This window comes from Aulonocara stuartgranti (assembly GCF_965226115.1).
Source record: "Aulonocara stuartgranti genome assembly, chromosome: 14".
Lineage (NCBI taxonomy): Eukaryota > Metazoa > Chordata > Actinopteri > Cichliformes > Cichlidae > Aulonocara > Aulonocara stuartgranti.
Window position 1 is genome coordinate 31236655 of NC_138950.1, and position 18724 is coordinate 31255378.

Sequence of the window (18724 nt, forward strand, 5' to 3'; positions counted from 1 at the left end):
ACCAGGGCATCTTTAGAGACGACGAGGTCAGTGAGTCCACAACTTTGGTCGAAAGTGAAAGAAGTACAGCCTTTGCTTTTTGTATGTGCAGTAGAGGAACTTCCTCGTGGTGCCAGTTCATTTCTGGCTGCCAGTGATCACCTGACTTTTTCTCTAGTCAGGTGATCACAATTACTTTGCAGAATTCGAGCTTGGTTTCCACAAACACCTGCCAAAACTTTGTGTTTTTCATGCTAAGACTGTAAGATTAAATTTACTTCCCCTGTTACACTACGTCAGCATTCTAGCACTCACTCAGGTCTGCATACGTGACATCTCATAGCTGCTAGCACTGCTTTGTCTCATCTTGTTGACTGATTTTTTTCTGTGTTTAAATACTGATGCATAAAACACCAATCAGTCATAACATTATGACCACTGACGGGTAAAATAAACACTGATTATCTCTTCATAGTGGCACTTGTTAGTGGGTGGGATAGATTAGATGAACATTTAGTCCTTAAAGTTTATATGTGGGAAGCCGGAAAAAATGTTAGTGTGAGGATTTGAGCGAGTGCGACAAGGGCAAACTTGTGATGGCCAGATAACTGAGTCAGAGCGGAGTGTGGGGTGTTCCCAGTCTGCAGTGGTCAGTACCTATCAAAAGTGGTCCATTAAAGGAAGAGTGGTGAACCAACGACAGGGTCGTGGGAGGCCAAGGCTCACTGATGCATGTGGGGAGTGAAGGCCGGCCCGTGTGCCCTGACCAACAGACAAGCTACTGTAGCTCAAAGTGCACAAAAAGTTCATGCTGGTTCTGATAGAAAGGTGTCAGAAGACACAGAGCAGTGTAGTGTTTTGTATGTGGGGCTGCATAGCTGCGGACCAGTCAGAGTGCCCATGAAAGCACCAACAATGGGCACGTAAGCAGAACAGAACCACAGAGCAATAAAGGAAGGTGGCCTGGGCTGATGAATCACGCTTTCTTTTATATCATGTCGATGGTCTGGAGAACACCTGGCACCTGTTTTAGGCAATGTCCTGTGGGGAAACCTTGGGTTCTGCCATCCACGTGGCTGTTACTTTGACACGTACCACCTACCTAAGCATTTTTGCAGACTATGAACACACTTTTATGGAAGCAGTATTTTTTGATGACTGTGGCCTCTTTCAGCAGGGCAATGCACCAAAATGGTTGAGGAATGGTTTGAGGAGCACAACAACCAGTTTTAGGTGTTGACTTGGACTCCAAATTCTCCAGATCTTAATTCAATCGAGCATCTGTGGGATGTGCTGGACAAACAAGTCGGATACCTGGAGGCCCCACCCTAAACTTACAGGACTTCTGCTGCTAACGTCTTGGTGCTGGCTACCACAGCCTTCACCACCAGTCTCTTTTTTTCAAGGATATTATTACACTAACTTGAATTTATTTCTAATTATTTATTTATTATTATCTTTATTATGCTTTTTATTATTATTTGATAAAATTAATATTTATTTCTTTAACATTTCTAAACTTTTCAGGTGAATTGCACATTGTGTTTTTGCTGGTTTAACTTGCGTTGCCATCAAATGTTTGACTTTCCACCATGACATAAAATGTATAGCTAGAAACGTTCAATGAAGGATGTACGAAGGAAAATGTTGGCTGAAAATTCAAACTGCTGACCTGTTTCAACTACTCTCAGTTTAATTTCTCCATCCGGGCCGTGGACATCGGGTGGGTTCTTCACTTGGCAGATGTAAGTGCCGTTGTAGATGAACTTGACCTCTCGAATTATGATGGAGGCATCGCTGCCCATGATGTCACCAGCCCAGGAAATGCACTTTCTGAAGAGTCCTTCTTGTGGAAGAAATGGTTTCCTTTGGTAGTAAAATACCTGCAAGAGAAAATTGGTGGATACATTTAGATAGGGTAACGATGGCAGGGAATAGTCAGAAGTTATCAAACTGAGTCCTCTGCTGCTGCTGCTGCTGCTGCTGCTGCTGCTGCTGCTGGAGAGTGAAGACATTTTCTTCCAGCAAAGAAAGGAAAATAAAAGCCCAGACTTGCCCAAATCTCCCGCTTCTTACTCTGTCTATTCTCCACACACAAGTATACAAACACTGGCTGTCTTGAATGCTCCACAGGGAGCCAGATGACTCACCGGTTCCTCTCTTACTTGGATGAGGGGGCGGATGCTCCTTGACACAATGAGGGAGGTTTTGTGGTTTGTTCTCACTTTTTTTTGTCTTTGCAAAGACACAGACACGCACACATTCACCGACACGCACACACTCACCGACTGCCTTGGACCCCCCTTAAGTGGCCTGAAGCTCCACGTGATGACGACATCATCGGGTTTGATGGGAGACGAGCTCTCGAAGGTGCACCTCAGACGAACGTCTGTGCCGTTGACCGCCTCAACCTCCTCAGATGTGTATATACGCATCCCGCTGACCTGCAGCATGCCTGCAACATGTGAGCATAAATTGCAGCAGCAGAATTAACACAGTGGGTGAGATCAATACATGCACACGCAGATGGTGGGTAAAATAATCTCTGGAATGCACAAGAAAAAAATACAACCCAATAGGTGTTGTACAAATTCACCCTCATCAGTAATTCCCTTCTTTTTGAGTACATGCAGTGTACTCAGTGACCCTGCTTCTGCCTACGCAGTGCTGCTGCAAGAAAAATCACTAAGTTGTCACTGGAAATACACAGTAGCCTATATTAGATACAGAAATCCTTCAAGTGCTAAAAGTAGGAATTTACTAACGCACAGCTACGATCAGAAATCCGCTTCATCCCATCACATTTGCTGAAAGATTTCAGATCAGGAGCCAATTCTGTGACACTTTGTGAATAATGGCCAATTTGATCACTGCGACTGAGAGAAGCCGGAAAGTGAGAGCCTGCAGTATATTAGGTGGATGTGGACCATGTCAGTCTTTACAGTACGGTGGAGCTATTAGACGAAAAATGGATGGACCTGAAGACCGGGGAGGGATATTGGCAACAATTTGGCTCCTCCATAGTATGATGGATAGAGCTGCCCAGAGTCAGCGCTGTTACACATTTACACCATGTGGAAACACACACACCTAGCATGCGGTGGGCCATGAATAGACGTGTTTAATGCTGACTTTCCGTCTGGCAGCCCATCAGTATGGCATAGGGAGCCAGACGATTATGTTTTCCCTCTCCCAGAGATCACAGACTCTGACAGCAGATCCTTGATGAAGTAGTCTCCTGAGTATGTGTGTTTGTGTGAGTGCAGGTTGATATGGAAGTCTGTGTGCGGTTGTGTAGTTAAAGCCACCAGGACTATTTATAGAGAGAGCTCTATATTCTAAAAACAACAGAAGCCATGTCTAGTGTTTTTCAATACCAAGAACACAGCAGACATCCTTCTGCAGGGCTAGTAGCTGCAGTGAGCTCAGGGTAGCCCAGACTTTTCCTATTGCCATTAGCACTATCTCTACAGATTAAGCCAAACACTTGAAAAGAATCGTACGTCTGATGGAAAAGCCCTCTCTGGCCAGACTGCTCACCTCAGTGTCTCATACCTGGCCTTTATTTTATACATACTAGGTTATAGTGAAGTATTTAGTCATCAAAACATCAGAATTAAATAAGGAGACGTTATTAATCAGTTCATTAGAAAAAAAAAAAAGGCTGAACAGTAATTACATCTTTGTGACAGTGTTAATTATTAAAGATGTGAATAATATATAATATAAAGATGGATTAAGCTGTCCTTTACAACGTAAACTCTCAGTTAAGTAATTTGAGGTGGCTGGTGAATATCAATATAAGGCTTCAGGCACAAAACATCAGCAGCAGCAGCACAGAAATTAGAATAGTCTTGCAAAGCAGGCAAATTGAGCCATATTGTTACCGCTGGTTTATAATCACTGTGTGCATTAAGGCAGGAGCTTGCTGGGAAATGTTCAGCGGGGGCTTAGCTCCTTGGGCAGTGTGTTTTGTTCCCTATCAGGCTGGAGAGAGTTTCCTGTGGGCCGGGATGAGACCAGGCAACCCCTCGCAGCATTAAACAGACGAGCTTCTCTCTCCCTGACAGTGCTCTAACAGCCTAATGTGTTTTAAATGAGTCTGGTGAAACCTGGGAGTGCTGCGTACGAGTGAGCAGAGCAAGGCAGAAGATACCAATCTTGAACTTTTCAGTGCTTTGTTGGATGCACTTCAGAGGCTGTAAGCCTTAATTCACCACCTTTCCACCTCTTTCCTTCCCATCACTTGGCTGTGTGTATAGGAGCATGGAATTAATGGAGAGAACTGGCTGTGTTTAGGATGTTCATTAGGTCAAGAGCATCGACACTGGCTGCATCAGCACAGCCGTTTAATGACTCCCTCTCGACGGCAGGTGTGCGGCCGTGTGCACTTCTTCAATCCTGACACTTGAGTCCAGGCCACAAGGATGTCCAAGAAAAAGACAGGGAATAGCAGAATCGAGCAGGGGTTTGGTTCAAAATGAAATATTTAAAGACCTGCTCAATTTTGAGTGCTATGACTCCCTAATTTTAAGTTATCAGTACAGATGACACCGCATGGCATGGTTTCAAATCTGCTTTGAACCAGCCATGGCGTTCCCGAGGTCTACTCTTCTAGCCTGTTTCAGTGTGAAACCAACCAGTGGCTTAATTAAAGGAAAATGAATTAGACTCAGAGCAGCAAGTCATCACATTTTAGAAAAGCATCACAAAAAAACTATAAATATTACTACTCAGTGTCATACAAATGTCTGCTCATCTACATCTGAATTCCCTGTGAACGTGATATCTTCTTATTTTGACTTGTTGAACAGAAGTCATGCAGTGGGGGCGTGTTGCTATCTCCAACATACTGCGATAAAGACTCAACGTGCTGGACATCCCTGAAGAAATGTTACGCTTTGCAACTGATGGAGAGGCTCCAATTCAGAAGCGCTAAGTGACCTGATCAATCCTAACCACGAATCACTGGCTGTCCATGATCCTGTAAAGCATGTTACAGAGGCAACGAGTCATTTCAGATGTTTGCCAGCTGTTTGGTTCTCTCTCAAAGTCTAAAAGCCTTTTTGTTTATCTTAGTAAATGGACCAGGGGTCGCCTATCCTGTCTGGAGATTTGCAGAGATGTAACTAAAAGACAGGCAGCACACTATAGATGAGCCCTCATAGCAAACAGCAATAAAAGGAGGCCTTGTTTCAAAGTTTACATCTTCTTTCTTGAAAAAGTAGGAATATACTTCAGCTTTCTATTTAAGTATTCATTTATTTGGGGGGACAGCATAATGTGCTGTTGCAACTTGAGATTATGTCGTATTAAATATTTAAGTTGGCACGACTGATCAAATGGCACTATTGTTTAGTTCTGGCATGCTAAACTAGCAATAAACTGTTTATTTTGTTGTAAGCTGCATTGATCCCCTGTGGCCATAAGATACAAAAGCACAAAACAAGACACTGAGAATATTGTGCAAATAGCTTCATTTCTTTTTAAAGGAGATGAAATATTCTTGCAAAAGCAGTGATTAAATTTTTAAATTCTACAAATGTTACACTGACAGCAGCAATAAATAATAATTAAGCTAACAAGCATCATAGTCCACTGCGGTTCCATGTGCTGGAATACAGTCCCCTGCTGAATTTGTAACTTTGCTGACTTGCAAAGAAATGAACAGTCTCTAATTTTTATGATAGTTTAAATTTAATGGCGATGGAGAGAGAATATGAACCAAAACTCCAGAAGATAAAAAACACATTACATCATTTCCATGTCATTGAGTGAAGTAAGTATTTGATTCCCAAACAAAGCATGACTTAATACTGGGTGGAGAAACCCTTGTTGGCAAGAACAGTGGTGAGATGTTTCTTGTAGTTGGTCACCAGGTTTGCTCAGCAGGGATTTCGGTCCACTCCTCTTTACAGAAACTCTCTACATCCTTTAGGCTTCTTGGCTGCTGCTTGGCCACTAAAACTTCAGTTCAAGTCAATTAAATTTAATTTATACAGCGCCACGTCGCAACAGCAGTTCCCTCAAGGCGCTTTATATTATATTATTGTATTATACATACAGAGAAAAAACAACAATCATATAACCCGCTATGAGCAAGCACTTTGGCGACAGTGGGAAGAAAAAATTCCCTTTTAACAGGAAGAAAGCCTTCCCTCCACAGATTTTCTAAAGGAGTGAGGTCTGGAGATTTGCTAGGTCACTACATTACCTTAACGTCCATTTTTTGCCTTGGTGATATATTTTGAGTCACTGTCATGCTGGAAGATCCATCCATGACTCATCTTCAGTGTTCTGGCTGAGGGAAGGAAGAGGTTGTTTTCCGAGATGTTATGGTACATGCCCCCATTCATTAGCTCCTCAGTGGAGTGAAATTAGAAAAGTATTAAGGTCTCCACTTCTGTGTTTGACTGTGGGGGTTGTGTTCTTTGGGTCATACTCAAAATCTGTCTTCTTCCAAACAAAGAAACATCTTGAGTTTAGTTTCATCTGAATACAGCACCTTCTCCCAAACCCTGTCTGAAGCACTTAGATGTTCACTGGCAAACCTAACAGGGACCTGTACATGTGCCTTCATAAACAAGTCCATTAAAGTGTAGTGTGTTATCAGTGGTGGTATTGATGTCTATTGTCCCAGCTGTCTTCAAATCATTAACACTGTTCTCCAGTGGACTTTTGAGAGGATCTACCATCTTTCTTTCTTATAATCTCAACATCTTGGATGGAGCTTCAGATTGAGGCCGATTGATGGTCATTTTATACTTCTTGCATTTCCAAATAATCTCACCAATAGTTGTCACCTTCTCACTAAGCTTCTTGCTGATGGTCATGTAGCCCATTACAGCCTTGTGCAGGTCAACAATCTTGTCCTTTGACAGCTCTTTGGTCGTGGCCACTGTGGTGGAAAGGTTGGAACACACGCAGATGATTCTGTGATAGGTGGGCTTTATATACAAGGTCTCAAGTATCTGTAATTGACTGACTGTAATCAGTATCAGTGACATGCAAATCAATTTATAACTTTCATCTAATGTTTTTTACGGACTTCTGGTTCACATTCAGTCGTGTCCAATAAAATGGAACTACTGTAAAAAATGATAGACTAAACATTTCTTTGAAAGCTTGCAAAGTTACAAATTCAGCAGGAGATGAAATAATTATTTCCTCCACTGTATTGCAATTATACGACCAGCACAGAGAAGAAGAACCAGAGAAGAAAGGGGGTACATTTCTGGTTAGAAGTCAGTACTCACAGCTAAACTCTTTTATTTTCACATCCGAGAAGTGACAGAGGACCTGGAAGATTAGCAGAGTAAAAGTGCAGTGCCTGTGCTCCTCTACCAAATTGTTTAAAAGCTTACACTGAAATGATTCACTGTGCTTCAAATGCGAGCGGAGGAAGCAGGTCCTCCGGGCCATAACACCTCATTTCACATTTCTACCCTCAACCAAGTCTATTTTCGAGTACATGAATTTAAATAAGTGTTACTAATCTCTTTTTGAGCAACAAAAAAGTACGCGCTTTCAACTGTGCCGTCCTTTTGACGCACGCAGAGCTGATTAAGAATTAAGGTTAATTAGGTCTTTTTAGAGGGAGAATGAGCATTAGCACGACGACAGCAGCATTAGGGTTATGTACAGTGCTTCTAACAGTAATTTGTCCCCATAGCTAGAAGTGCGTGATCACTATTTAATTTGCCATTAGCAGGCACTAATTGCTGAGGGGGACACATGCCGTTACATGAGTAAAGACATTACCAGTGTTGAACGGACCCATTTGGGGAAAGAAACAAGAAATAAGCAAGAAGCATAGGAGTGACTTATTAGTGCATAGATGGAGCTAGAGATTAGCCATGTCATTCTACACAGTTGCAGTCTGTAAGGATTAGATACGATAATGATGTTTGTTTGTTTGTATGTCCACTTGTCTCCTCCAGCATAAGTTTCTGTCCAATCTCGTTTGCTCAACTGTTTATGTCTGAACATCCTGTCCAGCCAATGCCGACCACACCCAGCACGCAGAGACAGAGAGGGCTTTCACAGCTTATTAAGTTGGAGCTATGTAGACTACGGAAGAGGGCATGGGAAGATTACAGGCAAATTGATTTGTCCTATTTGTGTTTGTGTGCAACTTGCTACTTTTTTCTTTTATTTGTGTGATTTTTTTTTTTTTTGCATTTTTTTTTACTCTTTGCAGGCAGAATGAAAAACTTTCATGTAAAAAGTTTTATCTAGAAAGAGTTGGATTCCTTTACAGAAGGAAACAGAAATTCAATTGTCAGGATGACAAGAAAACACAATATTTCAAAAATCCCACAACCTTTTTTTTTCTAATTGGAAATATTAAATACTGTGAAGCATCTGAATGACATCAGTTACATTCTTCACTGGTAATTAAAAAAGACCAAATTAGAGTCTTTGTGTGAAATGCGTCTGTAACCCGACGCCGTTACAGTTTAAATGAAAGACTTTCCCACATGGGATTTCCCGCCAGGTCAAAGTCTTATCTCTCCCAGACTTCTGGAGAAAGTGCGTATGTGCATGCGTGTATCCTTGTGCATATTTTTGTTGATGTAAACGTCAGCTGCTCGTGTTCCTGAACCAATACAGTATCGGATACAGCTAGGATCATAAAATATTGTCTTTCGTTGTTGAGTGGATATCGACCTGTGTGGGTTCGCTGGGTTAAGCCCAAGGGCCCATCTGTTGGCACAAGTCCACATGCACCCACACACACACACACACACACACACACACACATTCACACACACGCTTCATTAGCTGGTGTTGGCGCAAGTCCAGAATATCTATCAATATCCCTTATATATCACAATAAAATGAACTTGCTGAACCTTTAATGCACTTTATTCTGCCTGTCAACACTGCTCGGTACAAACTGCTCTGGCCCACTGTTCTGTCTGCAGCCGGAGAGGGTAAGTACTTTCATCTACTGTAATAATAATCTAACAGAGTCCTCTTGGCTGTGATTGGTTTTGCTTGGCTTGGCGGTCATCCCATGACTCTATGAAGCCTTGCAAAGACACAGAAATTATTAAGTACTTTCTGACCTGCATGTATGTATTTCAACCGGTGGCAGTGAGTGCAGGCAGGTTTATGAGTGCACAGCCTCATTCAAGGACGCTTCAGTGTTGCTTTTAATCTCACACTGCCAGACATGCAGGTATGTGTGGAATGAAGCAGTTGGCAGGAATCACTTTTATTCTTATTATTCTTATTAAAAGCTTAAAAATATTCTGGTTTTGGTATTCTAAAACTTTCTTTTGTGCGTGGTAGTGCACTGGTTGTTCCGGGTGCTATGCAGAGGTTAGCAGGCCTATTTCTACATGAAGCTGTCTGCTGTCACTTAGAAGCAGCGCCCAGAATGTGTGGAGCAACCAGAGTGTGGGGTCTTTTCATGTTTCCACTTTCATTTGGTCCCAGCTGTGAAAAAGACCAAAGTCATAACATAGCAAGAACTAAGGGGCGAAAAACATCAATAATTGTCCTTTGTGGTCAATATTTGAGGCTCCTGCATCTCCTTTGTTGACCTTTCTGACCTTTTAAAACCAATTTAAAACAGTCAGAATTTCAGAAGTTACTGCAGTTTGAGCCTTAACACAATCCGTCTCGTTACATAAACAGGGTTCCTTAGCAACCATTAGTCACTAAGGAAGGAAAAAACTGAGGACTTTTTATCAGTACTAACTCCTGAGCCAAGGCTATAAAGTCAAAAATGATTATTGACTAAAGAACCATCTGGGAGAAACTATCTCCGTAGTTAATGACTACTGCATAATAATCTGTGAATCTGACTCCCCATTTTCATCTTAAAACGACAATATGTACTTTTTCATTACAGATTACATTATTATTTTTTTAATTATTCTTTTTGTGTTGCTTCAAGCTGTTGATTCACATTTAATCAAGTAACTATGAAATAATGAAGCCCTACCGAGTAAATACTGAGGAACCAGCAAATATGAAGTTTCACTTTAGTTGAAAAAGTTAATTAGATTATCCTGAGGAAATAAGGACGCACTGAGAGTGACGCATCACTGATCTGTTCCCAGGCTGGATTTTTTCGTTAGTTATTAAAGTTATTTACATTTTTTTTTACCCTTGGAAGATAAAACTGAAGTATTTTTATTATCCAGGTTAAAAAAAATACCATCTCATAGAGTTCTGCCAAGGATGCATATCACGTCCTTCCATCCATTCGCTTCCGCTTATCCTTTTCATGGTCGCGGGGGGCGCTGGAGCCTATCCCAGCTGTCATAGGGCGAGAGGCAGGGTACACCCTGGACAGGTCGCCAGTCTGTCGCAGGGCCAACACACAGGGCCAGACAACCATTCGCACTCACATTCATTCGCACATTCACACCTAGTGACAATTTGGATTATCCAATTAACCTATCCCCACAAGCTGCATGTCTTTGGACGGTGGGAGGAAGCCGGAGTACCTGGAGGGATCCCACGCAAACACGGGGAGAACATGCAAACTCCACACAGAAAGACCCCAGCCTGATGTTGGAATTGAACTCAAGACCTTCTTGCTGTGCGGCAACAGTGCTAACCACTGTGCCACCGTGCTGCCCTCATAGCACATCCTGCACAACATATTCTTCACTCACTTGCTTTCCTACTTCGTCAACTGACCTTTCTCCCACTCGTCGGTAAACCTTAGCTAACCAAGAGGCAGGCAAACAAACTAAGACCTCTGCTGACTGCAATATTTTGCTTTGTTTACCAACAGCTGTACTTCCACAGCTTAAACATTTCCAGGCCGTTCTGGGTGTGTTCACGCTGCAGAAAGGCAATGCTGCGTGGTATATAGAGCTCTTATCACAGCTCCTCAGCAAACCTTCTCTGTTGGGCTTTGGGGTTTGTTGATGCAGTTGCTCATAAATATGCATCTTTCTAAAGCAAGGGGAACAGAGCTAGTTTAAAAACAGAAGACACCATTGATTAGATGGTAAAGTATATCCACTAAAGTATATCCAGGCAGCTGTGAGTCACTGTGTAAGTGGTATTTTCTGCCAACCTGCGTTACAATTTGCAAAGAGGACGTTAGGTCTTATAGGGAGGCAACACTGCAGGAGAAATCGAGCAGCTGACACAACTCTCCGAATCAGGAAATTGGTTTCATTACATTATTTCCTTGTTGTGCGTGTTTGTGCCTTTCCTCTCCTCATTACGGCTCAGAAACAAAACGGAGCGCCGGAGGAAACCTGATTCTCTGTTACGCCGGTTTTGGAGGAAACACTTAGGACAGGAGCAAACACACAAAGAGCTCAGTGGATTACAAAGAGCCTCTTCTCTTCTTTGTAAGATGTTTCACAAGCCCAGGTTAGTTTTCCCTGGTTTTAACAAGGCCTCGCTTTCATGAGGGGCTGGACTGAGGGCTGGGAATAGCAGGTTCAGGTAACAGTGTGTTCACAGAGGAGGGGGACACAGGGCTGAGTGTTGACTGGTGTAATGGGAGGGAACCCCTGAATGAACACAACTTTGTTTGAGATACTGACATGTATGCTTTCTTTATACAATTCAGTTTTATTTATATAGGCCAAAATCACAACAGTGGCCTCAAGGTGCTTTATATCGTAACCCCTTCAATCAAATAACCCCCCTATGAGCAAGCACTCGGTGACAGTGAGAAGGAAAAACTCCCTTTTAACAGGAAGAAACCTCCAGCAAAATCAATTCAATTCAATTCAATTTTATTTATATAGCGCCAAATCACAACAAAAGTCGCCTCAAGGCGCTTCATAATCAGGCTCAGGGAGGGGCGGCAATGTGCCAAAACACGATGGGGGTGAAGACAAAAGACACGCTGTAAAAAAGAGTCAGAGATTAATTCCTCAACCCATTAGAGAATGCTCTACACTCAATTTGTTTAAGGCAAAGGTTAAAAACTGGTTATGGACAAATCAAGTGTGTGATCATGTATGAGTTGTATAGTTTTAATGTTTTATTTGGGAACAGAATGGTGTGTATGTGTAAGTTTGGTGATGGAGTTTTTATTATGAATGAATGATGAATTTTTATGAATTATTATGTCTATTTTTTATGCTTAAGGACAACAGATGGAAATTAGCCCTTGGCTATAATCTGGTATGTTTACATTCATGTAATTTTTTTTTACATTTATGTTCATTAACATGCACTGTCCTAAATAAATAAATAAATAAATAAATTTCCATTCACTCATGAACAGCTGGCCTTAAGTGATCTTTCTACTTTGTACTGTTTTACAAAAGTTACGGCAGCCCTGAGAGTTCAAACGCACTGCAACTTGAGAAAACCAGCAAATGCGGCTCACAAAGCTCACACAACTCAACAGAATTTGAACATAAAACAACAGAAGAAGAATTACAAATGAGTGTGTTTTTGGGAAGACAATAATGAGAGAGGTGAGGGTAGGTGAGGGTACCCTCACCTATGGCCACGAACTGTGGGTAGTGACCGAAAGAACGAGATCGCGGATATAAGCGGCAGAAATGAGCTTCCTCCGAAGGGTGGCTGGCCTCTCCCTTAGAGATAGGGTGAGAAGTTCGGCCATCCGGGAGGGGCTCAGAGTAGAGCAGCTGCTGCTCCACATCGAAAGGAGCCAGCTGAGGTGGTTCGGGCATCTGACAAGGATGCCCCCTGGGCGCCTCCTGGGTGAGGTGTTCCAGGCATGTCCCACCGGGAGGAGGCCCCGGGGCAGACCCAGGACACGCTGGAGAGATTATATCTCTCGGCTGGCCTGGGAACGCCTTGGTGTTCCCCCGGATAAGCTGGAGGAGGTGGCTGGGGAGAGGGAGGTCTGGGCCTCTTTGCTTAGGCTGCTGCCCCCGCGACCCGGCCTCGGATAAAGCGGATGAAGATGGATGGATGGATGGAATAATGAGAGAGACCAGCTCCAGAAGTAACCCCCCCCCCCCCCCCCCCCCCACCCCAAAGAGCAGAGGATTTGTCTGTGTTGTGAGGCAGAAAATTATGCAAGGTACGGTGTGTTTTAATCACACGGTCCATATAATCATTTATTACATGCTTAGCTGTTTCCTGCCTGACACTTCCAAAGCTGTTCAGTCACATTCATTTCTCCCCCAAAAAACTTTCATATTTGTGTATCAAACTGTCACACAGACCTGTTCCATTCAGGTGTCCACACCTTTGGCCATGCTGTGTTAAGACATGAGGTCACTTTGAGGTGTCTCTTTTCTCTTGTCCATATTTAGGTCTGAAAATTAAACGCTGAACTGCTTGGTGTCATTCTTTCTAGTAACCACCAGGGGGCTGCACCAAAGGGACAGCACAGAAGTCAATGAAAAAATGGCCCTACATCTCTCCTGATTTATGACCTTTCCTAAGGGGGTTATGATCTCAGTCACTACTGGACTGAGGGTGTCAAGTCTTTTTTAAAGACAGCATGCTGCTCAGTTATGGTCCCATTTACTGTGAAATTGCTAATAAAGCTGGGTGTGCTATAGGGCTTGGCTTCTTTGAAAATGACAAGTTACTAGCACATGAACACTCAGCGTCCTATTCTTTGAAAAAACTAGTTTAATAGCCAAAATGTTCAACTTAAAGCTTTATAAATTGCAATAAAACCCAGTAGTTACTGTTTTTTTTTTTTTTTGTTTTTTTTGTTTTTTTTTTCTAAATGACATCAGAAACAGCAGTATGCGACATTACGTGATGGCAGAGCTTCAGTTCATCCTTTGTCTTTTTTTTTTTTTTTTTTTTTTAATAAATAGGACAGGGGGAATGCATGAGAGAAAGAGGGGGAGAGAAAGAAAGAAAACCAAAGGGGAGAAGAGACGGTGAGAAGGGGGAGGAAGAGAGAGAAAAAAAAAAAGAACTCCTGGGTCACCTGTATGGAGAAGAAAAAAAACAAACAAACAAAAAAAACAAACAGAGGAGACAGCAAACAACAAAGAGCAACATAATAATAGAGAAAACAAAGCACCATCACAATAAACTAGCTAGTCATAGATATCAATATTTACTAAATAATAAACGATATTGTGCAGCACGCAAGATAGACAGCGCACAGTGTGCTTTGAGGCAGCAGCCAAGAAAGCTTTAGTCCGCGTCTGTGAATACCCATGTGTGCATACCTGTGTGGATCAGCATGCTTGCATTCCAAAGGTTTCTCCATGTAATGATCTGCTAGGGAGTGTGGGGGGGCCACAGCCCCGTCCTCCAGGGTGTGAAGCGGGTATGGAGGAGATCAAAACTCCAGACATCCAGAGGCCCCCAGAACACAAGAGACCAAGGAAGACCCACAGAGGGGCAGCCGCGCCACTGTCCCAGTAAGAGCTGAGGAGAGTCCCAGATGAGGGCTCGCCCAGCAGCCGCGGAGCAGAAGCCAGGGGGAGTTGCAGTGACGCGCCCGTGAGCTCCGCCGGCCCCCAGCTGTGCCTGAGTGACCGAGCCCCAGGCCGAGAGGCCGGGGGCACCCCACCTCCAAAGGGGCCCGAGCGAGCCCCAGGCCCCAGGCCCCGACAAGCGGCCGCCAAGGAGTGAGCCGGTGTGTACCCGGACGCCCACCCCCAGACACAAAGAACCACCAACACACCGACACCTGAGGGAGTCCGCCACCGGCAGGGGAAGTGGTGGTGGGTGGAGATAGGCCTCCAAACCTTGGAGGGCCTGAGGTGTCCCCAGAGAGGTGGCGTCTGATACCCAACCTGACATATAGACACAGACATACAGGCACACACAGACACAAACATCCATTCCCACCCTCATGCTCTCATATGCACTCACTCCACACTCAACCAACGTGGAGACAGACATAAAGAGACGCTGTACACACAATCACACTCCCCAAGCGTACTCTACAAACCGGGTCTAGGTACCCTTGCCCCTGGAGGGGGGAATTGCACCCAGACCCAGGTGGTGTTACCCTTTTCCCTGCGGTGGGGAGAGGCAGACCACCCCGACTCCGCAGCAGCAGGGAGGCCCCACACCCCAGACCGCAGTCGGACGGCCAACTCCTCCTACTAGCCCTCCCGCTCCAGCAGGCCGCAGAGAATGGGGGTGGGAGAAGACTCCAAACCTCCCTCCACCCGCTCATTGTAGTGTTGATGCATATGTGTTCTAAGGTGCAATTAAAACCCAGGAGGGCAAGTAGTTACTGTTTTGTTGGTGTGGTCTATTCTTTGCATACAGTCTATGACACTGCCGCTTATTCCAAATAAAGCTGAAATGTAAAATTAATTATTAACAAGACATGACAAGCTAAAAGCTTTGATTAATTTACTTTGGAAAGCTGTTCCTTGTTTATAGGAAGACAAAGAAAAATATTTCTCCCAATAAAACAAGTCACAAATTTTGTCACTGCAATTTCTTTCTTATTGTGATTTGAACTCTTTAGACATGAACTATGCACAGCTAATGTGTCTGAGTACACTTAAAGGTCATTCCAAGCAGGGACCAAGCATCAATCTCTTTTTGAACACTTTCTTCCTCGTCTTTTTTCTCCCACTCCCCCTACTTCCTCCTGGCCAATTGTAATTCATCAGGCGACGGTGTTCAGAGGAAACGCGAAGTGGGTGAGTGAGGATAAGAGTTTAATCCATCAAACCGCTTCCACTCCCACCTCGCGGCTGACTCAGCTCCTCTTCGGGATTACAAACTCCTGAGGGGTTGGGGGGCGAGGGGGGTCCAATGAGCGCACTTCGATCCAGCTCACCCACAGCCCTCAGGCTTCTCTTGGACAGACAGTCCAACCCTTAATAGACAGCCTCACATATTTACTATGCAGCAAAAAAGATGTAGGTTTTGCGTGGTATGAGTCAGACTGCATGTGGTCTTGCTGTGGCTTTCACCTGTGCCCCCCCGCCTCCCCGAGCAGATAAATAAGTGAGGCAGTGACAATTTATACACAGATCAGAGACCAAAGTGTGGAGGAGGTGCAGGCCTTTGCTCTCAGCTGGCTGCCTTAAAGGGGAACGGGCCAATTTTACAAATAGAGATCGCTTTACTTCAGAGAGAGGAAAGAGCTACTCTGTGAAAAGAGTTACATAACATGGTCTGGCTCTGTCTGGCTTTTTAGAAGGAATACTATGTAACTCAAGATGGAGGAAACAAAACATGGTTCCTGTAAAATGGAAAGTTGGATTTTAGACACACTTGCTTAGTTCTAATGCTGGTTTGTTTGTTAAGTCGGTCTAACAGAGTCTCAGAGTCTGCATTTAATCAAAGATTCATGTTCACTGTTTCTTTTTTGTGAACAAGCACACAGACAAAAGTAGCTATTTCATAAAAAACTAATTGTATCAGTTACAGTGTTTAAATTTTTACTCAGAATTCACTGAAGAAGCTAAAGTTGAAATCCTAAAGGGGAAGGGTCTTTTTCTCTGGTATCACTTTTACACAGAGGTTATGTTTTCAGATACTTTTTGGGCAGTTTTAAGGAAAAGTAACGTCTGAATTCTGTCTCCACACTGAATCTGTGCATCTCTTTACATTCTGCCTCGACTTAGAGCTCAGGATGACACAGTGTCTTCCAGTGATTCAGCTCATGTGATGTTGTGGACTGATACTGTGAGGTCGTTTCACAGACTGTGTGGCTCTACTGTTGCAAAAGGTTTTAGAATTAGGAATTATACGCTGTCATCTGTTCAGCAGAAGTTACAAAGTTTGCAGGAATCCCATTTTTCTCTCCAGTGGGATTTCAGCCTATCATGGGTAGTCCAAGTTTCAGACTTGGGGTGAAGTTGAAAAATGTTGGAAAACAGGGTCTAAAAAAGTGGGGCCAAATCCTCCCACATGAGTCCTTTACCTCCTTTTATCATTTTCCTTCTCATTCATTTAAATTGTGATTACAGCACAAAAGCTTACAGCGGCTTTTGTATACACTGAAAAAATTTGCAGCCAACACATGAAAGTCAGAAGCTAAACAATGGAAAGGAAAATAAGGCAAAGTAACTCTCTCAGCTGGTGAAATACTATCGTCATGGCCACAGTTATAAGTTTAGTATTTCCTAATTCGTTTTTCTTAAATTTCATTTTAACTTTTTGTTTCTAATTCAGTTTAGCTTCAGTTAGTCTCCAAAGTGGGTTTTCTTCATTCAGTTACATTTTTATTGTTTGAAAATGTTTAGTTTTTAATACTTTCAGTCTTTTTAATTATTATTGAAGTCAATTCAGCTCAATTCATTTTCTTTTATACAGCTCTAAATCACAGCAACAGCCTCAAGGTGCTTAAAGACCCTACAATAATACAACAGAGAAAACCCCAAAAATCATATGAATCCCTATGAGCAAGTGATTTGGTGACAGTGGGACGGAAAAACTCCCCTTTAACAGGAAGAAACCTCCAACAGAACCAGGATCAGGGAGAGGCGGCGATCTGCCGAGACCGGTTGGGGTGAGGTGGGGTGGGGTGCATGACATATGTCAGAGGGAAGATTCAGGAAAATCAGCGCAGGCATTACAGTAAAGTCACAGCAGTTTTATTTTTTGAAAGCAGCTGACGCTCTGTCTTCTAGCCCTTTAAGACCTACCATAGAACCAAGTCCGCCAGAGCTTATATTATATTTTTACATGCTGTGGAGCCATTTTTTGGAGCATTTCAAGTTGCTACACATCAATACAACCATTATAGCCCCAATTTTAATAATATGTCTGCATTAAGTGCATAGTAATTACATAAATTGCAAAAAAGTGCAATAAACTACAAAAAAATTTAAAATCGTTTTTGATTTTTTAACATATATTTCTAGTTAGAGAAAGAGGCTTATCCCTCAAAACTGTAAATACAAAAAAGTTGCACAAACTAGTTTCCCACCACAGGAAATTTATTTTAAGTGTCTTCATAGTTTTATTTTTGAGATACACCAATTTTCATATATTGCAGGAAAAACGAAAAAATATATTATAGTGCAAATTTGCAAAAAAGTAGCATATGCATCAAAATCAAATATTTCCAGCAGTGCAATATGAGTCCTCAGCATCCCAGAAACGACACAGAAAGTCATAAAGTCAAACATAACTTTTAAAAACACAAGTATAGGTTCATAAGGCCACAATGGTAAAAAACGACATTTCCGCAAAATGACGTCACTCCCGGTTTCGGGCAGGTCATGCCGGACATGTGATAGTTCACGCTGATGGACGTAGGAAGTGTTATGAACAGCTGATCGGATCGGCAAAGCGTGTTTCTGGAATATTATGTTTTTGTTGCTGCAAGTGCTTTTTATGCAGTTTTTGCAAAGCTGTATGTGGAAGGAAACCGTGACCTAGGACAAGCTGATGGCATAAGATGTAAGTACAACTCCTCCGGTTTCATATGCAAAAAAATTATTGCGCTAGCTTACGTGGTTGCAGTGCTACCAGGATTTAAAAATAGTTACGCAAAATGGAGCGTGTCCGCTCTGACCGGCTTTAAAGGGCTAGCTCCTACACTCTCTCTTTTTTTTTTTCTTTTCTTTTATGTAGAAACCTTTTATTTTCTGAGACTCCATGCTTATTTATGCATGCACAGTGCCATAAAATTGAAATATTTGGTAAGATTTTGGCCTCATTTTAGTCACACAATTCCCTTGGACTATATTTACTGGATGAACAAAGCATTTTCACTCTGATACTTTTTTTTTTTTTTTTTTTTTTTTTGTGTGTGTTTATTGAGATCCCACACTCTCAATAAACACTTCAATCAGCGCCTCATCGGGCAAGTTGTTAAAATACTTTTACCAAACCAACAGACGGGTCATTCTGCTCCAGTTTGTATTAAATTGTTATGGTACAA

The 18724-nt window shown here is 42.7% G+C and overlaps 1 protein-coding gene across 1 annotated transcript in view; it reads right to left on the reverse strand.

The window, feature by feature from the left end:
* LOC309687642 (uncharacterized protein) overlaps nt 1-18724 on the reverse strand; it is a 42655-nt gene that overhangs the window by 19797 nt on the left and 4134 nt on the right. Inside the window, exons 2-3 of the mRNA XM_082502735.1 lie at nt 2265-2434; nt 1652-1862 (exon numbers count right to left, since the gene is read on the reverse strand). Of these exons, the coding sequence (XP_082358861.1) occupies nt 1652-1862; nt 2265-2434 (381 nt within the window). The remainder of the gene's footprint in view (nt 1-1651; nt 1863-2264; nt 2435-18724) is intronic.